Source organism: Emydura macquarii, unplaced genomic scaffold (genome assembly GCF_026122565.2).
Source record: "Emydura macquarii macquarii isolate MOO-44397 ecotype Brisbane River unplaced genomic scaffold, CSIRO-AGI_Emac_v2 contig_587, whole genome shotgun sequence".
Taxonomy (NCBI): Eukaryota; Metazoa; Chordata; order Testudines; family Chelidae; genus Emydura; species Emydura macquarii.
The window spans coordinates 659,189-685,622 of NW_027130724.1; the positions used below are offsets into that span (position 1 = coordinate 659,189).

General features: G+C 43.5%; 2 protein-coding genes across 8 annotated transcripts in view; one reads left to right on the forward strand and one right to left on the reverse strand.

Annotated features, from left to right (window-relative positions):
* IGHMBP2 (immunoglobulin mu DNA binding protein 2) overlaps positions 1-735 on the reverse strand; it is a 75,270-nt gene extending 74,535 nt beyond the window's left edge. For both annotated transcript variants that reach the window (XM_067540452.1, XM_067540451.1), the window contains exon 1: positions 593-735. In XM_067540452.1, the coding sequence (XP_067396553.1) occupies positions 593-669 (77 nt within the window). In that variant the 5' untranslated portion in view covers positions 670-735. The remainder of the gene's footprint in view (positions 1-592) is intronic.
* On the forward strand, positions 252-25,778 carry MRPL21 (mitochondrial ribosomal protein L21). Of its 6 annotated transcripts, XM_067540455.1 has the most exons (9): positions 252-298; positions 764-863; positions 6,432-6,492; positions 11,960-12,045; positions 14,765-14,928; positions 18,064-18,116; positions 23,718-23,821; positions 25,171-25,260; positions 25,439-25,778. In XM_067540455.1, exons 2-8 carry the CDS (start codon positions 791-793, stop codon positions 25,233-25,235), a joined length of 606 nt encoding a protein of 201 aa, XP_067396556.1. In that variant the 5' UTR covers positions 252-298; positions 764-790; the 3' UTR covers positions 25,236-25,260; positions 25,439-25,778. The 6 variants fall into 6 exon arrangements, with proteins under 6 accessions (XP_067396556.1, XP_067396554.1, XP_067396558.1 ...); XM_067540453.1 differs by lacking the exon at positions 25,439-25,778 and having other exon boundaries at positions 25,171-25,314; XM_067540457.1 differs by lacking the exons at positions 764-863; positions 25,439-25,778 and having other exon boundaries at positions 294-376; positions 25,171-25,314.
* Positions 25,779-26,434: the final 656 nt, after the last annotated feature.

Consider the following 26,434-nt stretch of genomic DNA (forward strand, 5'->3'; position numbering starts at 1 on the left):
ACATAAATAACATTCTTCTTAAATTATTTTTTTTTAAAGTAGAAAATCATATTTTACAATGGAAAGTGTTGGGCAGCCTTAATATAAGGGTTCATACCAGCCTCTCATGTCTACATACTTCTGAGTGGCAAGTACGGATTCGGTTATAATCGTGCTGTGTTGGAACCCACAACAATCTGTGGGTGCTGCAGGACCAAATGGTTATGATTTGCGGGGGGGGGGGGGGGGTTTGCTACTGTCCTGCAGGATACTGGAGTTTCCTGGATCTCACGAAGATGGAGGTCCCCATAAGGACGAGGTGGGTTTCTTTATAAGGAATGGTGGGTGGAGAGTCTCCCTAGCAGGGGATACTGGAGGTTCCTGGATCCCCATAAGGGTGAGTTGGGGAGTCCTAGATGTCATGGGGGGTGGTCGTGGTGAGGGCTGCTGGCTCCCCGCACGGGTCCTTATGGGATGCGGGGTTTGCTGGGTCTCAGAGGGGTGGGGTAGGGTGGGGGGGGTCTCAAGAGGGGACGGTGGCGGCTGCTGGGTCCCGCAGGTGAGAGTCCCCCTGGGGTGCGGTGCGGTGCGGGGTGAGGCAGGGACCCGCTACCTGGTCTCCTCGATCTCGGCCTCCCTCTCCTCCTGCAGCAGCTCCAGCTGCCGGGACACGAAGCCCGGCACCGCCATGGGCGCGGGTTTCTCTCCGGCCGGGCCCGGGGCGCTGTAACTGTTCCCCGCCGGCCCGGTGCGCCCGCCTCACCGCTCCGCCTCCCCGCCCTAGTTCCGGCTCCGGCTCCGGCGCGGCGGGATGATGGCGGCGGCGGTGGCGACCTGCGGGCGGCTCCTGGGCCCGGGGCGGCGGCGGGCGGGCCCCGCGGCAGGTGAGGCCCGGCCGGGCGGGAGATGACGGGGCTTCCTGGCTGGGACCTTGGCCCGATCCCACATTCCTGGCGTCAGGCCCCGCGGTCGCTCCCCGTCCCCACCCAGCGCTGTGGCTCCCCTGGACTTTGGGTGCGTGAGGTTTAACAGGGGATCAGCTAGACCCTGGGGTCGGGAGCCTCTGAAGGCAAGGACTCTGCCCTGATGGGCAAAATGGGTATCAATAATATTACCCCCCTAGCACCCAGAAGCCTCTGGCATGGACCCGGCGCTGTGCAAACCCAGGACAAAATGACGGCCCCTGCCCCAAGGAGCTTGCAAGCTTAAGTGTGATTGTAGCAGTGTGCGCCTGGCTACTCTCATAGGCTTAGCTGTCTGGTGCTTGCTCTCATGCTCAGGGTCTAGCTGATTGCCTGTGTGGAGCTGGGATGAAATTATTCCCCAAAATTATTCTGGAGGAGTTCTCTGGCCTGTGTCACACAGAAGGTCAGACTAGATGATCACAATGGCCCCTTCTGGTCTTGGACTCTGAAGGGTCAGATTGGCAGTGATCTTTCGGTTTTTTTGCCTTCCTCTGTAGTGTTTGGGTAAAGGTCACTTAACCAGAATTATCTGGGTATATCTCATTTAATCATTTCCCTGCCATTGCTGGGGCCTCAGGCACTGGTGCGCTTCTGTCCTCCTGTTCTTTGCCTGTGGCACGTAATAGTTTATTCTCCTGCAGGCAGTAATACTTTGGTTTAATTTCAGTTGCATTTGGAGTGGTAGTTGGTGGCCTGTGATGTACAGACTAGATGATCTGATGGTCCTTTTCCGGCTTTAAACTGTATGACAGCTGGCATGGCTTCAAATACGTTTGGACTTGTCTACATTTGAAAGTAGTAGCACGTTAATCATTCCAGTATAGTTAAAACTTCCCTAGCGTGAATGCAGTTGTAACCATATAATGGTGCTTTATAGCAGCATGGCTATTTCTGTACAGGAAGGGGAATAAGCTATATCAGAGTAAGTCCCCTTTATGTTAGTGCAGTAGACGCTTGTTTGCAGCAACACCTTGTAAGATCAACCACTGCTTACAAGCAACATTTCCCCTGGGAACACTTTCCCTACTGTGGATTGTCGACACTTCCCATCACAGCAACATCTGCTTAGGAGCAACGTAGCAAAAGTCACCAATATGTTGCTGCTAATGAGCGTCTACTGTATAACTGTGTCCACACTAGGGTTTGTGCTTGTATAATTGTTTAATTTAAAAAAATACCCCTAAATGAATAATGGTGCCAATATAAAAACGCGATAGCTTCAGTTTGATTGATAAAGGAAATGGTGTTGATGTAATAGACTTCTGTAAAGTATTTTTGTACCACATGACATTAAGAAACCAGAATGATACAAAATCAACATGACACATATTAAATGGATTAAAGACTGGCTAACTTACATGTAATTGTAAACAGGGAATCATCATCAAGCAGATGTGTTTTCTTGTGGGGTCCTGCAGGGATGAGTTCTTATCCCTACACTACTTAACATTTTTACCAGTGACCTGGAAGAAACCATAAAATCATCACTAATAATATTTGCAGATGACACAGACATTGGGGAAGTGGTAAATAATGAAGATGAGGGTCATTGATACAGAGCAATCTGAATCATTTATTATTTTAACAAACAAATTAAAACAGCCAAATGTAAAGTCATCCATCTAAGAACAAAGAATGAAACCCATACTTTCACGATGGGGAATGCTGTCCTGGGAAGCAGTGACTCTGAGAAGCCCTTTGGGGTCATAATGGATAATCAGCTACACATGAGCTCTCTCAGTGTCATGCTTTGGCCAAAAGGGCTAATGGGATCTTTGAGTAGTGGTAAGGAGGTTATTTGGCTCTGTATCTAGCAGTGGTGTGACCTTTACTAGAACACTGTATCCAGTTTTTGTGTCCACAATTCAAGAAGGATGTTGAGAAATTGAAGAGGGTTCAAAGAAGAGCCACCAGAATGATTAAAGAATTAGAAAATCTGCTTTATAGTGATAGGCTCGAGGAGCACAATCTGTATAGTCTAACAAAGAGAAGGTTAAAGGGTGAGTGGATCACAATTTAAAAGTACCTACATGGGGAAAAGGGTGCTAGTCTACCAGACAAAATCATAACAAGGTATTTCCAGTAGAGATAGGGAGGTGTTAGTACCGTTATACAAGGCCCATCTGGAATCGTGTGTGGAGTTCTGGTCCCCCATGTTTAAGAAAGATGAATTCAAACTGGAACAAGTGCAGAGAAGGGCTACTAAGATGATTCATGGAATGGAAAAACCTGCCTTATGAGGGGAGACTCAAAGAGCTTGGCTTGTTTAGCCTAACCAAAAGAAGGTTGAGGGGAGATATGATTGCTCACTATAAATACATTAGAGGGATAAATACCAGGTAGGGAGAGGAATTATTTAAGTTCAGCGCCAGTGTGGACACAAGAACTAATGGATATAAACTGACCATCAGGAAGTTTAGACTTGAAATTAGACACAGGTTTCTAACCATCAGAGGAGTGAAGTTCTGGAATAACCTTCCAAGGGGAGCACTGGGGGCAAAAAACCTAGCTGGCTTCAAAACTCAGCTTGATAAATTTATGGAGGGGATGGTATGATGGGACAGCCTAGTTTGGTAATTGACTGATCTTTGACTACTGGTAGTAGTCTTTGACTACTGATGGCCTGTGAAGGGATGTTAGATGGGGTGAGTTCTGAGTTATTACAGAGAATTCTTTCTTGGGTGTCTGGCTGGTGAGTCTTGCCCTCATGCTCAGGGTTTAACTGATCACCATATTTGGGGTCGGGAAGGAATTTTCCCCTAGGGCAGACTGGCAAAGGCTCTGGGGTTTTTTCGCCTTCCTCTATACCATGGGACACGGTTCACTTGCTGGTGGATTCTCTGTACCCTGAAGTCTTTAAACCATGATTTGAGACTTTAATAACTTTAATAACTCAGTCATAGGTTAGAGGTTTATTACAGGAGTGGGTGGGTGAGGTTTCATGACCTGCACTGTGCAGGAGGTCAGACAAGATGTCATATTGGTCCCTTCTGACCTTAGAGTCTATGAGTCTATGAACAAGATCCAGTGGCTGGAAGCTGAAACTAGACAAATTCAGACTAGAAACAAGGTGCACAGTTTAACAGTGTGAGTAATTAATCAATGGAACAGTTTACCAGGGTTGTGGTGGATTCTCCATCACTGGCAATTATGAAATCAAGATTGGATGTTTTTCTAAAAGATGTGGTCTATGAAAACGAATTAACTCAGTGAAGTCCTTTGGCCTGTATTTTACAGGAAGTCAGACTAGTTAATCACTTCTGGCTTTATAAACTATGAACCAGGACCTAAGCTCTTAATGAGCAGTGAGAGGATTTTTTATTCACATTAACCTAACTTGATTGAAAACTATAAACATTTTGCCCATCAAGATAGGACCTGGTTGCTAAATGGTATTTTAGCATGTGTTTGTTAACATGTTAGCTATCATGTTTTAAAACATTACTCCTTTTCCCAATTTAGACAAGCCCTTATTGTATTGGCACCATGATAATGAATGATCTTCCATCCATATAGCTCCTTTCTCATATCAAAGGATCCCAAAGCACTTGACAAGTTCTGTATGCAGGAAAATGCAGTATCCTCTAGGGAGAAATGGGTTGATGATCTTTGGAGAGATCCAGTTCTAGCCCACTCTAGCGAAAATATTGAGTTGCCCCAGTGTGGGCCTTTGAGAGAGGCCAAAGGACTTCCTTCTCCCACAAACTATTCATCTTGCTCCAGGAATTATTTTGAGGAAGTTCTATGGTCTGCATAATGCAGGAGGTCTGACTAGTTCATCACAATGCTCCCTTCTGGCCTTGGAATTTCTGAATCTCAGAACTTTTTTAGGTTGTGTGTCCAAATTATTGTTGCTGTTCACCAGATAAATACATTAGTTGTCATACCCTGGTGAAATCTGCAGACTAGCTAGCTATCAGCACCATTTCCTGATTCTTAAATCTGCTGCCCAGGACAGTCACGTATCATCCATGAACATCACCCATAGGTGGACAACATAGCAGTTGGGCCCCGCCTTAGGCAACCGTACATTATAGGCACAGCATCTCTGCCAGAATCACTCTAGTACTCAGGGCTTGAAAAAGTGAGTGGCAAGCGGGCTGGGTAAGAGAGGAGATCTACACCATCAATTTCTTAAAAATTTAAGATTGCAGAACTACATTTGGTTTGTGCATAATCAAAAGCAGAGTTCACAGGTTGTAATGGGCCCTTTCCAGACATATGTATTAATTGCACAGTGGCAGAAGGAGGCAGAGGAACTTCCAACATTCCTACAAAGCAGCTGTTTAAAGGAGCTGTGCAAACACCATTTTTTGTTAAGCAAATAGCTTCAGAGAAAGTTTCATTTTCTCCCAATGACGTTTACTTGTTTTTCTTACTTGGTAGGCCAATTTTCCAGAGTTAGCCCCTCTCTGTTAATTAGCAATTGCATGCAGGACTGTTTCATTTCCAAAGAAAATCTCTCCAATGCTGTGATTGCAAAAAGGCATTCAAAATAAGTGCCCATCAGAAAGCTACCCTTCTGTTACTGGATTTTCATTAATCTCTCTGGATGGTTGGTTATACTAGTGATAATCCTCCACTCCACTATTTGCTAGTTGTCTAGAGTTAGATTTAAATAGAAAGTCCTGATTTAGCCATTTAAATTAAAACAATCTCCTTGTTCAAATTTTCAGTTGTTTTTAATCTCTCCAATTTAAGCTGTTCTACAGTCGGCTTGTCTGTGAGATGAAGGATGGTACTTGGAAGCAGGGAAAGCCAAGATGCATGAATCTGAAAACCAAAGTCCCCTACTCTAAAAAAGTTGAATTAAGGTTGCTGCACTCTCACTAGTTCCCTATGTTTCACTTGTCACTGAAGTGCCTGCTTGGAGACTGGCTATCCAGGGAGTTGACTGGAGTTATATAGTTTTCTCTCTCTACTCCTTTGCATGCATGGAGTTGAGGGTGTGAGGAAGTTGTGAGAGACTTGATGGAAGTTGAAAGAGCCACTTTGTTTTGCCCTACAAATATTCTGTAACTTGCCCTTAAAAGGGCAAGAGGCTCCTAGACAGAGAAGGATATCATACATCTAACCATATCTATTATACTAATAGTTCAGCACTGAAGGGATGCAACACAAATCTGTATAGACTCCTGGAACATTCCACTGTCTTAGTAACAAAAGAGATGTTATGCACAAATACAACAATATTACATTGTTGCAATCCACATTTGGAATCTTACAGCTGACACTCTCACTTACTGTAAGTATTCCCTGAATCCTGTATAAGACTGGTCCTCTCTTCTGATCCATTGGAATATTGTACATTATGGAAGAATTCTTGATTTATTATGTACTGTATCTTGTTTCTGTCTCCTGCATTGTGGTGCTTTTCCCAGCAGTGCTGAAATTGGCATGGCTCATACTTCCTCATTAAATTACCCAGAGACTGATATTCCCAATGTTACTGCTTATTTTTAATTCTCTTTCATCTCTTCTTTTTAGCTTCTCTGTTGTGGTCTATGGTTCGAAGCCAGAGTTCTCAAAGCACTTCACTACAGCAAGGGTAATGTCAACATGTCGCTCTGCGACTGCTTTATTTTTCTCTCTGGAATACTGACCTTCCTTTTGCCTCCTCCCCATTATTTTCTCCCCTTCCCTTTCAGTGATCCTGTATACTAGAGGAACAGTCTGAGCAAGGCAGGGTAGAGCTCCAGTCAGTGCCACTCCTTGCATCAACCAGAAGGGGTCACTAAAGAAATAGAAAACTACTCTGTGCTGAGTCCTGGAACACATGACTTAGTAATTGTTTTCTGTCTCTTGATTTCTGCAATTCTAAAGAACGAGATGAGGCATTCCTTTCCCTTTGTCTTGAGTGCTTGAGAGAAAGGTCTTGGACTCCGTTACTGGATCACAGCATATAGCACTGCCATTAAGCCCTGGAGCCAACTCAAAAAGCCTGGCTCTTGAGAATTTTTTGGTAACATTTGGTTTGTGTTTCTGTTAAATGAAGTCCCTTAAGAGAACGCTAGTGAACATTGCCAAGTTGATTGAACATAACTCCCATACTATTAATTTTACCCTGATTTACTAATGTCTAGTATTTCCCTTGAATTTGAAAATGCTTGTTGTAATTTGCACATCACTTGCAAACTGTGGAAACTACTGTAGGGAAGTACTGACCAGAGGTCTCAGGAAGTTCTTTGCTCTTTGTTTATGTCAGGGACAATTTTATTGTAGTCATTCAGTTCCTGGCTTGTTAAGTTTCAGAAGCCAATGCCTTTCTGCGCATCCCAACCGAGACACTAACTGTTCAAAAGAGGGGATGATACTGAATCAAAAACTATGTTCTGCAAATGTCTTTGGAGTGTCATTGGTTCTTACTTAATAAGGAATATATCTTTTAATAGGTAAGGGACATTTAAACTGTCTCTCTTTGAATTGAAACTGCAACTGTTATGATACCCTTAGACATTGGAATATTCAGACTCATTCTTGAAGACAACTGTTACTTAGTGCTAGAGTATTTGTGGGAGAAAATAAGCCATCTGCTCCAAGATGGGGCTTGCCTAGCAAAACACAAAGCTGCTGTAACAAGTGGGGGTGGGATCTAGGTTCTGTGCCCATTGCCACTGACTCACTATGATTTTGGGTAGTTCACATAATCTCTCTGTGCCAGTTTTCCCTTCTGCAAAGTGGATATACTTTCGTGCTTACCTTCTTTGGTAAAGCACTTTGAGATCTCTGAGTGAAAAGCATTATGTGTGCAAAGTAGTGTCCCTTATAATAATCATGCTCTTCCATCCTTCATGGCATGGAACAAATGAAAAGCTTTTGTAGAAAGTCATGAAGCAGATGTTACCTCTTGCCACCTCCTCTCCATTATATCACAACTTGTATGAGAGATCATAAAAGGTTCCTAACTCCAGCAAAGGTTACTCAGATAATTTTTGCCACCTGAAGTCATGCTTCATAGATTAGAAGGCCAGAAGGGATTGCTGTGATCATTTAGTCTGACTCCCTGCATAACACAGGCCATAAGACTTCCATTTTATAGCATATAGGCATTGTCTATCTGACTTTTCAGCTTCTAATTAAAACTGTTTTCCACAAATTGAAATACCTGAGCAGAGTTTCAATTGCTGTCCATCTCTGATGTTTATAGCAAATAAGTATTTTTACTAGTGATGTCCTAGTTCCTGGTCTGCATCCCTTCTTTGGCCAAGCAAACCAGCTAATGTAGTTACACACTCTTAGTTGAACAGGACTGTTCAGGTAATAGGGGGTTCTTTTCAATGTTGGGGCAAAGAATCCCACACAGTGACAATCATGAGGGAAGCAGAGAGAATCCATGCATGTTGCTGACAGGAAAACACCGATGAATGCTGGCTTAAATGTCCCTGCTAGCTTCCATTCATCAGTGTTGTGGCAGCAGCAGAGGATTTGCTGTCACTCACTGCATCCCCAGGATACTCACTTAATTAGAGCTGTCACTGTGTTAGCAATTTTGACATTTCCAGCAGGTAAGGTAGCAACACCTTAGAAAGTAAATCAGCCTCCTGGGAAGGCCTATTCAACACAGAAATTAGCAACCAAGCGCTTGGGCAGTTTGAGCTCTGATGACAGCTCCTTTGAATTGTGGATGTCAGTGCTGAATGCCCTTAGGGAAAGTCAATCTATGGAACCCAGTGTCATCTGAGTATAATGCTCTGTTCTTCCTGTTAGCTGGGTTCTCCATGAGATTGCTCAGGAAAGAATATCTAGCATCTAGAAACTCTTCTCTTGGTGCAGTCAGGAGGTACTTCAGAAGGAAGCTTTATTAAAGGAATTTGGATCACATTTATAAGAGGCACAGAAAAATATGTTGAGGATTTAAGCTGGAACGTTTAATAAAAAATCCTGGACCTCATTCCATAGACCAAATCTGTATAAAGCACTAAACTAATAACAAATCACAGCTACGTGGCTGGATATATGAAGCAGTGCTGTGCCAGCTGGCACTAAGAACTCCTGACCCCTTTTCATCCACCAAAAATGGTAACCATGGTCTGTGAGATGCAGCTGTTAGCCAGTTAGATCCAGCCGTTCAGAGAACACACACTGACTCACAGGATATGTCTACCCAGCAACTAGATACCCACGACTGGCCCATGCCAGCCGACTTGGGCTCGCGGGGCTCAGGCTGCGGGGCTGTTTCATTGCTATGTAGATTTCCAGGTTTGGGCTAGAGTCTGAACTCTGGGACCCTCCCACCACACAGGGTCCTGGAGTCTGGGCTCCAGCCCGAGCCTGGAAGTCTACACAGCAGTGAAACTGCCGGTAGTCTGAGCCCCGTGTGCCCAAGTCAACTAGCACAGGCCAGCCGTGGGTATCTAGTTGCTGTGTAGACATACCCACAAGTCAGTTTACCCCAAAACCCAAAGCAAATTGTGAAGTAACAAACAATCTTAGTGGTACTTACTCAAGATAGTTAAGTCCAAAACAGACTGCGAAGAGTTACAAAGGGATCTCACAAAACTGGGTGACTGGGCAACAAAATGAGAAATTAAATTCTGTGTTGATAAATGCAAAGTAATGCGCATTGGAAAATATAATCCCAAACATACCTACAGAATGATGGGATCTAAATTAGCTGCTACTACTCAAAAAAGAAATCTTGGAGTCACTGTGGATAGTTCTCTGAAAACATCCGCTCAATGTGCAGCAGCAATCAAAACTAACAATGTTATGAACCATAAGGAAAGGGATAGCTAATAAGACACAAAATATCATCATGCCTTTATATAAATCCATGGTACTCCCACACCTTGAATACTGCATGCAGTTCTGGTTACCCTATCTCAGAAAAAGATATATAAGAATTGGAAAACATACAGAGAAGGGAAACAAAAATGATTAAGGATATTGAACAGCTTCCATATGAGGAGAGATTAAAAAGACTGGGACTTTTCAGCTTGGAAAAGAGACAGCTAAGAGGGGATATGATAGACGTCTATAAAATCATGAATGGAGTGGAGAAAGTGAATAAGGAAGTGTTATTTACTCCTTCACATAACAGAAGAATCAGGGGTCACCCAATGAAATTATTAGGCAGCAGGTTTAAAACAACAAAAGGAAGTACTTTTTCACACCATGCCCAGTCAACCTGTGGAACACATTGCCAGAGGATGTTGTGAAGCCCAAAACTATAACGGGGTTCAAAAAAGAATTAAATAAGTTCATGGAGGATAGATCCATCCTATTAGCCAAGACTGTCAGGGACACAACGCCATGCTCTGGGTGTCCCTAGCCTCTGATTGCCAGAAACTGGGAGTGGACTACAGAGGATGGATCACTCATTGATTGCCTGTTCTGTTCATTCCCTCTGAAGAACCTGGCATTGGCCACCGTTGGAGGACAGGACGCTGGGCTAGATGGACCATTGGCCTTCCCATTAAGGGTGTTCTTATGTTGTTCACAGAAAGGCTTTTAGACGAAATCATGTTTCTCAGCTCAAACATATTAAAGCAGATATTTCCAAGAGGGATGTTAGCAGCCATTAGTATCTTCATTCAAGACATGCAGCAGGAAGCTTAAAAAAAGCTACTTCATTATCTTGTATAGAGAGCCCAGCTGTGGTTCTCAAGGCCTTCACTAAACTACCAATTTAGCTAAGAAGAGCTTTTAAAAATAGTCTGCCTAGAGAGAAACAAGTAACGTGCATGAGTGTTTTATCTCCGGTCCCTTGAGGCTGATTTAAGGATATTATTCTTTTCCCTCTGAGGCTGCATCTACGCTAGGTTGTTTTTTGAAATACTCCCCTCCGTTGCTAACACTAGTGCAGCAGTGGGGAGAGTTCTAGTGTAGACCATACTTCAGGCAGCTACCAGCATTTTAAGCAGCCTTGGGCTTGTTCCTGTTCCCACTGAAGTCAATGGCAAAACTCCAGCTGACTTAATTTAGGCAGGATCATGCCTCATGTCATCTATACAACGCCGTGGTTAAAAACCAGTGGTGGCCGCTGGCACTTTATGTGCAATTGCACTTCTAGCTGGAGCTGCCACTGGTGGATCTGCAATGGTGTCAACAACAGTGATAAGTTAAAGCCTGGTGTAGCAAAGGCCTACCGCAATTTTAATCTATTAAGCGAATCTCCAGCTCAACTTCAAACTGCTTACTCTTAAATGTCATTTTTGCAGATTTTTGGCTTGTTGCATTATAAAATTGAAGAATAATCTTGTCCTCTGACTGTACTGTTTATACAGTGGGGGGAACAAATGAGCCATTCATCTACTTTCTAGCAAAGCTCTCTGTAGTTCTCTGTATTTTGTTGTGTAAGGACAGGGTATTGGGAGCATCAGCTGTTTCTGTTTGAATATAGCACCTTTCCTTAATTTGCAAGACTAGCTCTGAAGCAAGACAAAGCATTTTCAGCATGTGATTAAATAATCTATTCAGACAGGCTGCAATTTCAACACCTTTGAAAAGTGCCTGTGCTTCCCTAATTGTCAGACTGTATCAGTGTATTTTATCACTGGGCCTGCTTTTAAGATGGTCTTGGGGCAGCTGCTCATTTGCCATGATGGGAGTTGAACAAGAGTATGGGGAGATAGGGATGGGGATTTTGCTGCATCAAAAGTCCTCTTACTGTAGCAAGTTTTGTCCTGACTGCTATGGGAAAAGGCTGTTTTTCTTGCTTCATCTACTTAGACATCCCCTGAGCCCCATACATAACACTGGAGTGGGGAAAATTAGTAATCAAAACTTCTTTAAGTCACTCGGGCTGATCCAATGCCCATTGACTAGAAAGTTTCCCACTGACTTCAGTAGGCTTTGGATCAGGTCTTGAGTGCTGATGAGTGAGCTGTGTCAGGAAGAGAACCATAACTCCTGAGATCTGCCTCCACTCTACGGATGGCAAAGAAGCCCTGCTTTTCACTCTCTCTCCATGTAGGAATTTTGTGTATATACTATTGAATCTCTTCTTTGTTAATGTCTTGGGTCTCATGGTAATAAAGATTTGTAATAGCTGATTCTTACATTATTTTTGACAGAATTATTGCCAAAACATCATTGTCCTCCCCCCCGTGGCCTGAAGTCAAATTGCCAGATCCCATAGAAGAGGCAAAGTACCATGCAGGTAAAGGTCTCCGGCTGCAGAGCCCGGAAGCAAAAACCAATACTTCCATACTATTTTTGGCCGTCTGAAAGATCGTAAGTTAGCACATCCTTGATCTTTTGAGTGGGTTTTTGTTCTTGTCAGTCTTCTGCACATTTTTGTCTCATTCCCCCTACATATTTTAGAGAAGGGAGCTGTTGTGCTGTCTATTGAGGGAAGTTAACTCCATGTAATGCTGCATTTAATGTATGTCGTTCACTAAGCAATGGGGGGATAAAATAGCAATAAATAACTGCATGAATAATCTGTTACTTTATAGAGAGCCTTGAACGCCAGACCTCCTTTTCTGGCTTGTTTTCATTCTGCTCTTTGCACATTACACACTGGTTATTGCTCAGATGACAAATTAATGTAATGAAGAAAGGTGTTTGTCCCACAAGTGCTGTTTGTTGACACAGTGAATCATAAAATTTTAATATCAATTCTGGGGGAAATAAGTATTGAACCCGTTGGGTAAAATGTATCAAATCTTCCATTGGATTTGATTTGCACAGGGCTCTGCCTTTGAGACATTGTAATTTTCATGCTTCATAACCTCTTAGATATTTATGGTTTTGTGTCATTCCATCCAAGGTGTCCAGGCTGCCTCTTTACAAAGTAACTAGCTTGCCCATCCAGAGCAAGTTTAAAATGATATTACAGCTCTGACTTCAACTCACATCTATAAGAGCATTTGAGATTTCCCTCACTCGCTCTGCCATGCCTGGAAATGGCCACAGATATTTTACGTAAGATCACTCCATGTACTGCTAAAATGCAGCTGACTGTTAACAATAAAATGGCAGCATCGGCTGATGTGAATGTCCTTTTTTAAGGGTCCAGTCGTGACTCTGCAGTCGTTTCAGCTAAGATAAAATTATAGGTCAAAATTTTGGGGGGTCTGAAGTTAGGCTTCTGAATATAAGTAGTTTGAATTTCAAATGTACTGAGCACCTACAAATCCCGTTGACTTCAATGGGAGCTGCTAGTACTGTGCACTGCTGAAAATCAGCCTATTTTTATTTAGGAGCCTGACTTCAAGCACCTTGATTTGAAAATTTTGGCCCCAAGTTTATTGACCCTAGTGGAATAAACTGTTCACCATCTTGAAGCAGGAAAATCTTTTTCCCCACACTACCATGAAGCACAGTTGAGGTCATAATGAAAAGGAGGCGGGGATCACAGTTTTATCTCTGAAGCATCCAGTATTAGGCATTGTCTACAGTAGCACTTATGCTGGCAAAACTTTTGTTGCTCAGGGATGTGAAAAAAACACCCCCCTGAGCGACATAAGTTTTGCCAGCATAAGTGCTAGTGGGGACAGTGCTATGTCAGCAAGAGATGCTCCCCAGTGACATAACTACCACCGCCCATTTAGGTGATTTTATTATGTCGGTGGGAGAGCTCTCTCCCATCGACATAACTTGGCTACACAAGTACTCTTACAGCAGCACAGCTGTACCAATACCGCTGTGCCTCTGTAAGTTTTAAGTGTAGAATAGCCCTTAATAACTGAGAGTCAAAGGATACTAGAGCACATGGACAGTTGGTTTGTTCCTATGTGCAATATGTTCTGACCATAACATAAACTCATTGCTTAATTGTAGTCGGAGTGGCACTGGCTTCTGTGGTTAAGGTTGCATAATAGTTTCCATTCTAACTCCCTGTTTTCAGTTGCTCATAACTTTTTGTACCATTCACCTTTTGGGGTGAAACATTCCATGCTTCATCTCTCTGAAATGGGATTTTTGTTTAAATTCTGAGTAAAATTGGATCCGCTATTTTGAGCACAAGGAGAGTGGGAAAAATATACTTATTACAGAAAATACTCTTTTTTTGAACAGCTTGAGTGTTGAAAGGCCTGAGGGTAGAAAGTTGAAATTTGACAGGGAAGTAAGTCTCATTAGTAAGTGCCTTTGAGTGTTCCCATAAAGGCTGACTTTGATTTGACTGAGTTATGACTTTAAAAAATGATGTGCTTTGCTTGTGTGGAACATTGTACACAGGATTTTTGCTAAGCTGATAATGTGCATAGCTAAGGAAGGCTGTACTACACATGCATGCATGGATAACTTTTCTGGGACGCATACAGTAAGAGGCTGAGGAAGGGGCTGTGAAATACACAAGCTCTCAAGCTTGGGCTTTGCAAGTATACTGGAGCCCCAATTCCTGCACACTTCGCAGAGTCCTGTGTACCTTACAAAGTACACTGGAGACCTCCTTGAGCCCCTGTGAATTTTGTAAGGTTCTCAGGAGTTAAGGGATGCCTCCTGTACACTGTGCAGGATGTACCGAAGGCAGAGCGGTGCACTCTCTTATGAAACACCTTAGATCTGCAAGATAGGGTATCCAGTGGTGTCTAAACAAATGTTTCAGACTTCAGCAATCCCACATAAGCTGCACCAGTGTAAACCATATCTATTTTAGGGGGTTGCATGGGTTCAGCCAGGTCAGCAGCTAAAATCCAAGTATAGACGAGACCTCAGTCTTTCAAGAAGGGAGATAGGGTCCATTCTTGTGAAACATCATCTCTGTTCAGCCAATCCCTGCAACCCCACGTAAGGCTACTACTGAGACAATAGCTTCTGTGGGAGGGTAGCATGGACAAAATGTGTTGGTGTTGAACAGCTAGCCTTTTCTGTTGTTTTTTCTCACTGTGGCTTATCCCTGATTTACCCATTAACTCGCCATTTGTTAACAGAGGTTGTACAAAAGGTGAATGAGATGATTGCCACTGGGCAGTACGGAAGGCTCTTTGCTGTAGTTCACTTTGCCAGTAAGCAGTGGAAGGTAACCAACGAAGATTTGATTTTAATGGAAAACATGCTACCAGCTGAATGTGGAGACCGAATCCGACTGGAAAAGGTAAATCCTTCCCGGTATTCAGCATTATGCACGTTAACTGGAGAACTTTCTTCTGTGATGTCAGCTGACATTGCATTATAAGAGGAGAGGAGTTCTTGAGGGCCAGCTGTCTGTACTTGGACACGGGTCCTTTAAAACTTCAGTAAGACTGTGTAAGTCTGTTGTTGCACTTCAGAAGGTATATTTGTATTTGGAAACACACAGAGCCAGATTCTTCTGCCACCATTACCCAAGTTGGGTAGCAGCTTTCCTCCTCCAGTAATAATCCCATTGCTCAAATCAGTAGGACGACTCAGGGAGTAAGTAACTGCTCCACATGACTTACAATGGCAGTATCTGTCCCATAGTGTATGTACACACACACAAAACATCCCAAGGGACTGCTGCTTAGGTGACAGGCATGAAGCTTGATGCATATTACACAGAGCAATGTTTCAGATCTTCTAGTCTGCCTTATGTCAGTTATTGTTTGTGGCGGGCATGGGACTTTATTTCTCACCTATGCTGCTCCTGTGAGACACCCCCCCACCCCTCCCCACCCCGGCTTTGGCTTTTGCTCCAGGCTGCCTCGCTAATGCTATTTTGGGGAAAATAAGTCTATTTCATCCCGTTGACCTCCATTCATTTACTGAAACAAGAGTCACTGGCCAATGATCCATCCTCTGATCTGAGTCACCTATTTACTGTTCACTGTGACTGCTTCATCGTTGCATAAAACCCTAGGGATGCCCCTACCAGAGACACTGACAAGAAGTCAAGAAAACTCCATTCACCCATATGAAAGGCAATAAAACTGACTCAGCAGGGCTAGTGACTGTTGTGGTATTTACACTGAGGGCTAGAAGAAGGAGCTGGTTGTTTATAAAAATAACTAAATAACAGATTATGGGAACTGGCATCCCTTTGCTCTCCCCTGCCAACAGTAGCCCTCTGTAATGTTCAGGCCCGTTGGCGGGAAGTTGGGGGCAATTGCCCAAGGGCCTGGCAATTTAAAAAGGCCTGAGCAGATGGGAAAATAGATGCGTATCCTCCTCTCCTCCACGCACACCCTTCCCCCAAGGCCCCTGCTGCTCACACTCTCTGCCCCTCCCTTGAACCGAGCTTATTTATTATGTGCCATGCAGGTTCCCGGGCGGCTGAGGAGGTGGTATCTGCTGCCTAGCTTCCCAGATCCCAGGGAAATTAGTGATGAACCCAGGAAGCTGAGTAGCAGATACCTCCTCCTCAGCCGCCCAGGAACCTGCATGGCACATAATAAATAAGTAAAAACTTCTGGTGGAAGCCCACTCGGACCTCAGCCACCTCTTTTTAGGGGAGCCATTGACTGTTCTGCCCTGGGGCCCGGAATCGCTGTCGGTGGGCCTGATGAGATTTAATACCATGGGTGTGTTTCCATAGAAAATGTTGATACTGCTCAGCCCCACCAGTTCTGTGCTAACCACAAGGATGTGTTCTTTATACTCATTAGCAGAAATGCCCTGGAGATAGGCCAGCTTTCCCAACGTGGCATCATAAATGGATGGCTTGGGGAGAAGTTTCCTGAGAACCCAGAAATCAATTTCAGAGATGTCTTGAATATCCCCTTGGATCTGCAAAGGCTGTAGTTCTAACTAGCTATTTGCACAGCCTTGGTTTTGCTATGATTTTAATTCTTTCTTATTGACAGTGTTAGTATGATTTGCACCAACGAGAGATGTGGTGTGGCCATTCCGAAACATGCTGAGAAAAGTTTGTTGTCCTGGGATTGACAACACTCATCAGCTGACACTACAGTCCCCCAAAAAGAGACTGTACATCTGAAAGTGACATGAGAATTGATTCTCCTCCCAAGTTTCCATAATGTTCATGGCATCTGTAGATGAGGAAGGCCTGGAGGGGATATTTGTGGGCTCCTGGTTAGATATTTCCATCATAATCCACTTCTAAAGCTAAAATGAATCCATAGAGTCTCATTAATCCAAATCTTGGATGAAATACCGTGAATTGAGCCTACATTGGATTAATCTTTATTCAGCATAGTCAAGCATTTATTTGCTGTGTGTCAGGGTATGGAGAAGGCCACTTTTCTACAAGTTCGTTCCTTTAAAGCTCAGTATTGAGGCACCTTTTCTGGCAGCTGCATGTGGAATCCTTGTGTGAAATAGGCAATTGCAAGAAGCAGCCTGCTGGGAGTGCAGAGATCTGGGTCAGGGTGAAGAGAGTCAGGCATTTATGTTTAATCTGCCAGTAAATCCAGACCATAATCCTGTCAGGTGCTTACTGACAAATGTCTATCTGAACCAAAAATCAAAAGGCCAATTATCATATATGCATAGCTTTTAACTGCTGTGGTACAGTAAGTGGGGGAAAAGAAATAGGCTGTAAAAACCCTGTGTTTTAAATACTTCCCTGTCTGTCTAACTCCTGATCGCCTGCTGCCTGTAAGTAGGCAATTTAAATTCTCCTGAACCAAAGGTCTAGTACTTGTAGGGTCACCAGATGTCCCAATTTTATAGGGACAGTCCAATATTTGGGGATTTTTCTTACATAGATGCCTATTTCCTCCCACCCCCTTTCCTGATTTTCACACTTGCTATATGGTCACCCTAAGTACATGACAAGAGTCTACCCTAGATGTCTATTTGTTTATTACCCATCTGAATGTGCAGGAAGAAGAAGGAAAACATTGCTTTTTCCCTAAGGGATACATAGCAACTGCTATAAAACTCAAGTGATCATAGCTGCTACTGTTCACAGGCCTTGGCATGAAGATCTTAGAAATTCAGGGTCTTTATTTCCTTCTCTGCATTTTTCTTCCACCATCTTACAAATGCAGATAGAACCAAAGGGTTTACTGAGCTCTGATTAGTGTGAAGAGTGTTCGTAAAACATGCTGTGATAGAATAGATCTAGCCATTGCCTGGGAAAGTGTTTATTGAATGGATCTTTTCTTGGCTGGTAGCTCTCTTTCAGCAGCAGATTGAGGCTTGAAGCTCATAAAATGCAAATTTTCCAACACCCAGATTCCTCTAGGATACTTATTTTTTGATAATATTCTGTAAACACTCTAAAACACTGTAAAGTTTTGATAATATTCTTTCTAATTACATTGTGACCGCTGGCAAGTGACCCAAGTGCATAATTTAATCTCTCCAGGTGTTGCTGGTTGGTGCCAATGACTTCACGCTAATTGGAAAGCCACTTCTGGGGTAAGAAAAACACACTTTAGAATAATATATCTCCAAGTTAGCTGACAACCTCAGTGAAATGTTTTCAAGCTTCAGCCCTGCCAGGGCTAAGGGCATACAAGAAGTCTAGACAGCATATTGCAAGCAGTGCTGAAGGGATTGTGCGTGTGGAACTTCTCTTGGCATTTGTGGGGAGTTAGGTGCACACATCAAAGGGATGTTAGGCTCCTAGATCTATGACCCTCACTTGATCCTAGACTTAAATCTGCTCTTCTACTAACAGACCAAAATAGTTAAGGGTTGAGCAAAGCTGTAGCGTACTAATGGGATGAAGCAGTGAATTCCATTCTAGCCAGGGCCTGTTGAAGGGGGCAGCCTGGAGGTATCTTATTCTTACATACACTTAAAGAGCGTAAAATCCTCTCCATAGAGAGGAAGGGTGGTTTTGTGGCTAAAACCGCCTATTCCTGGCTCTGTCTATCTCCCAGGCCAGTCACAGGACTTAATTCATTAATGTTTCTAAAGTGCTTTGAGATCTTCAGAGGGTAGAAATATAAAGCATTATTATTATTACTCATTGGACTAAAAATAGGAAACAGACTGATGATTATAGCAGTATTTTTTCACTTCAAATGTTTTAATCTAAAATATACTTGTGGGGCTTCTCGGGGCAGAATGTGGTAAGCAGGGCAGACTTTGTGAACAAGGCCAAATCACATTTTTAATTATGGCCCATGGGCTGAGAGATCAGACTATGTATCATCCTCAGCGCACAGTGGAACGCTTCCTGATGTCACAGGGAGATTTGCACAAAGATCAAGGGTTGATAGATTGGCTACTGTATGTAGTAACCCACTTTTTGTTATTATTTAAGTGTCTTATTGTCATATTCAGCCTCAGTTACTGGGTAAATACACTTCCCTTAGAATTTATCTTCCTTCCTTCCTCATCCTCCTTGCTCTCCCCCTCTCTTGTCCTTGGCCTGGTCTGTGTGAAGAGTGATTTGCTACACTTCCCAGAGCCTTTATTTCAGACTGTATGTATGCAAACTCAGGAAGGCAACGCTGTGTTGTTTCATGTTCTGTTCAGGGCTGTTTTCTTCCCAACCATATCCTTATCTGCCTTAAGGATCATTTGTAAACCATTTGCACTGTCACTAATACCAGTCAGTGACAGAAGTTCTAGCAGCATTGGGAGTCCTAGAGTAGACAAGGCTTCTGTGGCTGCCAGCATTTTAGACCTGAAACACTGCGGATTACAAGAGCCTTGTGTATTCTGGGCTCCCAACGCTGCTGCCACCAGAGAATTGAACCAGCATTCACATTTGTGTGGAATTTTTGCAAAAAACCAATAGGGCTAGAAACTTAATATCTTGCAATGAAAGCTCAGATTTTGCAGACTCTGAATAAGTAGTGAGTCACCTTAAACAGGCTATGTTTTTGGCACTACTTAAAGGAACATTCCTCTCGCAATGCAGATCTTTCTGCGCAGTGCCCTAAACTCTGCTAATTAATTGCCAGCATGATGGTACCCTGGCAAAGCTCTATTTGTGCACTAGCCTTCAGGCGCACACTGAAACACAGGGCTTCCCTGGGGATTTTAGGGAAGAGAAAGAGCCATCATTTGGTCTCTGTACGTGCCTCAGAAGTGAAGAGGCTCTTGCAGTGTAACTGACTGCAGCCCAAACTGTGCTCTCCAGTGATAGATAGGTTAGACTGAGTTAAAGGTGGGGGCGGAGGGGAAGTACATAGGGGTGTGAAATGGAAGTCTGGTGTGGTGTCCTTTCCTCTCTTGTAGGGCTTTGGGAAAACTCCGACATACATACAAGCTGCCCACTGCTATGGCATGAGACAAAGGAATACAGAGCACAGAGTATTAGAGATGGTGTGGGCTGTAATATTTGTGCACAGTTCCCTACTCTCCTTAAGCTACAATCATTTTGGAGGCTAGATAACAGCTTGGATTAATACAAAGGCTTTTTGTTTTCCATTGGATTAAAAACCAACACATAAGAGAATGTCTGAGCCAGTGTCGGCGTAACACAGTCCATTTCATCTGTGTTCGCTGATCAGACTTGGAGCGGGATAGGAACTTGTTCTGTTTTAGACAGATGGTCGTTTTAATTCTTTGTAAAAATCAGATACCTCCCAAGACGACAGTCCTTTAACATCTTAAAAAAACAAAACAAAATGTCTCTCTCCCCCCACTCCCAGTAGACCATACCAAGCACCAGGTCTGTGGTCTGCCTTATACTTTGCAACCACTCACCTTCCAGTGTTTCTATGTAAATACAGCATTAAGTGGTATGCAGTTTTCATTTCCTTAGCTTTATAACTCATACAGCATTGTACACCCCCAGAGCTGTAATGGGAAATGAGTGTGACCCAGAAACCGTAGCAGCCTTTTCATTGCTTTCCAGTGAGGTGTTTACACTCTTAACCATTGCAAAAAACCATAAAGTAATTTAGCCGTAAGTAAAGGGGACATGGCATCCTCAGTGGTTCATTTGTTAGGCAAAGAGCTTAGCTTACTCTAACCCTAGATGCTGTTGATCAGATTTCTTTCCAGTAATGTAGCCAGTTATTTTACACAAGGCTTCCTCTTGACTGCTTGCCCAGGTTGGCCGCGGCTACAGACCCCTGGTTGCCAGATGGCATGGTGCTACACTGTCTCTTTCTCCCCAAAAAGCCATGTTGAGGTTCACCTGCCCCCGTCAGGAGAGAGAATTCTGGGAGTGATATAAAGGTTCTCATCAGTGAGCGTCTTGGTACTTACAGGATGTTCCCTGCATGGATTATATTAGCTATTTAGTAACAATCACTTTCACTGCAACTTGGACATCGGAGGTTATAGTACGAATTCCTCTTCCTTATTAGAAAAATCTAATCTGGAAATTCTGGCCCCACTAAAGTCAGTGGGAGTTTTACCATTCAGTGCAGGGGGGGCAGGAGTTCACCTCTGTGATTGCATAATGCTAACAGCTGAGAAGTTTAATAAGCCATTACTATTTATTATTTGTATTGCTGTAGTGCCAGGAGGCCTTGATTCAAGATTAGGACCTCATTTTGCACCGCACTGCACTGATGCCTATTGAGAGCGAGAGTCCCTTCCCTGAAGAGTTCAGTCTCTCAATCATTCAGCCCTAATGACTGATTCAGCAGAGGGCAAAATTCACACTGCAGTGTGAATGTTCACACACAGCTTGGATCGTATAGCTTTGAAACTTGACTTGCATATAGAAGTTGCTTCTTGGCACCTGGGCGTGCTCAAGAATAGCATTTTGGAAGGTCTGCGTTATGTGTGTGGCTATTGCTCAATACACATGCCTGTAGGACAATATTTATCCAGCACCTAGGGAAGGGAGTTCTCTGCATAGGTTTTATAGATGTTTCTTTAGTGTAATCCCTCTGGCTGAACACACATAAGGTCCATGAGAGCTAGGACATCTGGCCCACCAGTAACCAAAGGCTCATTTCTGGACCAGCTTTCCCTCCACCGTCATCCTGTTTTTGATACTTCGGGTGGCTTGTAGCCAATTATGGCACTACTTAAAATCTTGACTACTATTTGCTGAAAACAGCCCAGAGATTTTAGTGTTTGAACGACTGTTTCCTCACTGATCTTGCCTTCTGAATGTCAGTCATGTCCATGTAATTTCACAGGAGAGCTGTTAATGTTTAGTGTTAGTGACTGGACTTGGTTACATACACAGTTTAATCTTGCACTAGTGAGGCAAGCGGGAGTCTAGCTTTCCCACTGACTTCAATGGGCACAGGGTCAGGCAGAGTAGCTCCCTAATAGATAAAAGACCCCTGTAGCCTGCTTTTCTTTGCCTTTGCTAGTTTCTTTTCTAGCACTGCTGTTCTGTACACCTAGAGCCCCTACCTGTGGTAGGGGTACCATTGTGCTGGTTATGGAGTACATCCTTTAGCTGGGTCACACACTGCTCTGTAGCTCCTCCAGATGTGGCTAGTAGCCATGTACTGTATTTCTTCCTTGGGGCTGGCTGCTGAATGCTCAGGCTGATTTTTTTGGTGTGCGTTCCTCTAAGAATTCAATCTCCTATAAATATTGCATTCCCAAAGGGTAAATGTTAATATTGATGGTAAATGTTTCAAAGCCTTTGGTCTTTTCATTATCTTATTGGAGTTTTTTGGGTTTTTTTTTTTTTTTCTTTTTTCCCCTTAAGTGCAGGCAGAGTCATTTGTCAGGAAAATGTTCTTTAAGTGTCCTCTGGCGGAGAAGGGAGCACAATAATGAGCTTTTAATGCTGTTTTGGAGCAAGGCATTATGAGAAAGTGCATCTTTCGCCACTACCATACATTAAAACCAGAACTTCCCAAAGCATTAGACTAGGTTTCCTGTCCTAAAATGAGGCTGATTTGTTATGAGAGAGGGGGGCAGTCACTCAGACAGGTAGCTCAATCTTCGGGGTGGACCTTAAATTGCCATCCTCTCTGTCCACCTCTGGCATCTTTCTAGTTGGCAGGTAAAGATTCCAGGATGCTTTTCCAAAAAGGGATAACTCAGTGGTCTTGATCAATAGTTGTCCTCTCAGTAGCTTCCGGAGTCCAAGGATGTGTGTGTGAGCAATTGCTGAGTGCCAAAGTTCATGTGTGTTTGCACACTGAGTCTCTGCTATGTCGAGAGAATGCCTTGTAGGCCAGCTCAGGTGAGAGGGGAGTTTATGGAACCATTCTGCCATGGAAATCTTTCACAGAGAAGGGAGGATGATGCTGAATGATGCTGACAGGTGGCAATAGGTTACAGAATCAAGACATTTAAGGCTGTATTCTTCCCTTAATAATCTCTTGGCACGCCTCCCACAGGTGTCTGAGAGAGATCCATTGTGGATTTAGGAGAGCATGAAGTCCTGAGTTTATATCTGGATTTTTCTTCCAAATGAGATTGAAACCCCAGGAGTAAATAGACAAGGCAGACAAAGGGTGGGAAGGGAATGAGAGGTGAAATGACTCCTCCAAGGCCGCACAACTGGTCGGAGAGCTGTGCTCTATTAGTCAGATTATTAGGCTCAGAGGATCAAGTCCTGCTCCTCTTACTCAGGTAGACAATCCATTGTCTTCGCTAGGAATACTCGGGTGAGTCATGGTAGAAGAATTTATCCTTCCGTTTATAAATCAAAATGCCAGTCTTCGCTGTCTCTGGTGCTTTGTAGAAGGGGGAACAGCTTTGGTCTTGACCAAGGAAATACGGGATTTTTTAAAAAGCACCAGGTACATCAGGCTTCATTGCAGGCATTTACCGCACTGGGAATTTGGGATTGCCAGCTCTAAGTGTCGTTGCAGACTTCCACTGTTGTTTTACCAGCATCAGACATTTCTAACCCCCTCCCAGTGAGGCAGAGAAGTACTGCCCTACAGACTAGAATAGCACTTACCTGAGAAGAGTTGCATATTCAATCCTGTGTTTCTTGAGTGCAAAGCCTATGAACAGGCACTGCTGAAATGGATTTACCCACTTAGCAGCTGGGGATCTTGCAGTTCCCACAAGACAGGGTTTTGTTGAAAAGATGCATTATTTGCGCAGCTCTTCCAGGGAGCCTGCCCACTGATAAGAGGAGGATGTAATTAGTTATACTGTGTTTCTTTTTTTATTTTTAAGGAAAGATCTTGTCCGTGTGGAAGCCACAGTTATAGAAAAAACAGAATCTTGGCCAAGAATTAACATGAAATTTTGGAAAAGGCACAATTATCAAAAGAAGAAAAGTAAGATGAAATGAATACAGAACCGTCACTACCCGCGGGTGCATAGAATAGAATGCCCTTGCGGCACAGAGCCCAGGGCCGTGAGATTGGTACAGAAAGCCCTGGCGGCTCGGAGCCCAGAGCCACAGAATCAATACAGAATGCCCTCATAGCCCATAGCCCAGTGACATAGGCATAGTACCCGATTTCCTTGCAGCTCAGCGTACGGACAAAGGCATGGTATGCAATGTCCACAGGAGTGCCCTGCTGGCACAGGAACATGGCTCAGTACCCAATGCCTTCCCGGCTCAGAGCATGGGCATACACACTGCCCACAGATGGGCATGGTACGCAATGCTCATAGGAATGCTCTGCCTGCACACAGCACACAGTTACGGGCTTAATACACAATGCCCTTGTGGCTCACAACACAGGGACACAGGCATGGTACACAGTGCCCAGAGGAGTGCTCTTATGGCTCACAACACAGCAACATGGGCCTGGTAACACAAGTCCTGATCATTCTGAGCAAAGTGACCTCATTTCCTTCCTCCAATATCTGACACTCATTGCCAAAAGATCCTTTCAAATATTGCTTTCAACACAAGGAAGTGTTACTGTTCTCCTCCCCCAGCCTGTAGTCTTGCATATTTATCCACAGGTGTTAACAAATCTGAACATCATCTTGAGCCTGGCCTTGATTATCATGTAAATGAGGCAGTTCTGAAGTTCCTTCCTGAATATCAACAGGAAAAAACATTGAGGTAGAAATATTGGGCAGAAGTAAAACCTGATGTACTCTCACAGGAGCTCACCATTAATGCTTATCCCTTCACTCAGGCTCTGTCTACGCTAGAAAGCTTTGCCAGTATAGTTATACCTAAGTAACTATACCAACAAAACTGCCCTTTTGCTGGTGTAGTTCACGCCAGCTATCCCAAGTGACATAAACTGTGCTGGTAAAAGCATGGTTTTTTCGGTATAACTGTGTACACATGGGGCTTTTTCCGGCATCACTGTGTATCATGGATTGCACCTTCACCCACCCCAGATCAACATAACTGTGCCAGCAAAAGCCTTCTATTATAGACATGGCCTTAGGTCCAAATTTGTAAAAGTATTTAGGCATTGCTGTTCTCAGCACCACAACGCCAAATTGATTTGGGTGCCTAATTCTCATTTTTGACTGTTGATGGGATTTAGATAGCTCAGTTCCTAAATCTCTTTCGAAAATAAGATTTAGGCTCCTAAATCAGTTAGGCATTGTGACACTGAACACAGCAGTGTCTAAATACCTTTACAGGTCTGGGCTTTAGTGTATAAGATACTTTAATGCTGTGGTTTATTTTTCTTCTTTCGTTCTTTTTCAGTTATCGTACAGCCACAAACCGTCCTCCGGATAAACACCATAGAAATTGCTCCCTGTTTGTCATGATCGATTGTTGGTCTAGTATGGCTAGGTTTGTTTTTTACTGAATTAAGAAGTATGGAAATAAAGCACTCTTGTCATTGAAGAGTCTTGGGCTTTTTATTATTGTCTGTAATGGAAACCTATTTTTAACAATGAAACAGTTTTTGTTAAAATACTATTTCAGCTTTAATGGTGTTTGTTTGTAACCAGTTCCTTCTGAAATTCAGGATCCAAGGATAATTGACAAGATGTTTAATTCCAGTCCAGTCTACCTTTGCCTGAGCACCCCACAGTACTCTCACAAGCAGAAGGCAGGCATCAAGGAGAAAATGAAAGCAGTGCTCAGCTCAGCTTTGAAAATGGACGGCAATCTAGTGGTGTAAAAGAGAAAAGCCATGTAACTTCACAGCCTTGAAGTTTAGGCCCTGATCCAGCAAAGTGTTTAATCATGTGACTAGCCCCACTGATTTCAGTGGGACTGCTCCTGTGCTTAGTTATTCACATGCTTATTCACTTGCTAGATGGGGTCTTGTGCATGAATATAAATAAACCCTACAGTCAGGTCAATAGACATTAAGTGTCTAGTGTGTGATTCTTCCCCTCTCCTCATGACACAATCCCTGCAGTTCCATTCTTTGGGAGCCCAAAACAAGAATGATATGATATCGACCCTGCAGTTCTATAGCTCCAGAGAAAAACATGTGGTGTGGTCTCGGACATAACAAATATGGGGGTGAAGGGAGAGATGAACCTGGTAACTGCAGGGCTTGGAATGCGCTCCATGATGGGGCCAATCTATGCAAATCCATGTTAAGATTAGCAAGTGGGGGTGCAGCTGAGGAGTTAATCCTCTTAAAGATGAACCAAAAGGCCTTATGATTTCTTAAAAGCTGTTCAAAATCCCAACCCATTAGCAGAAGTTGCACAAATAGTCTTAGAAATTACAGATCTCTACAGTATTTGAAAATGTTCTTTTGGCTGAGTTCAGGGCCCTCTAACAGTGGGTGACATTAACATTTAGAGCAGAGAAGAGGGGACTATAAGGTCTTTGGGACAGGGCATCTTTTATTCTGTGTATGTACAGCAGCTTGCGTACTGGGGCCCCAGTCCCTGGGTTCATGATTGAGACTCCTAGGCACCCCTTTAGGACAAATAATAATGTAAGGAAGTGTTAGCCAAAAGGCCATCTGCCAAGGCACTGAATGGACTTCAGAGATCTGGAT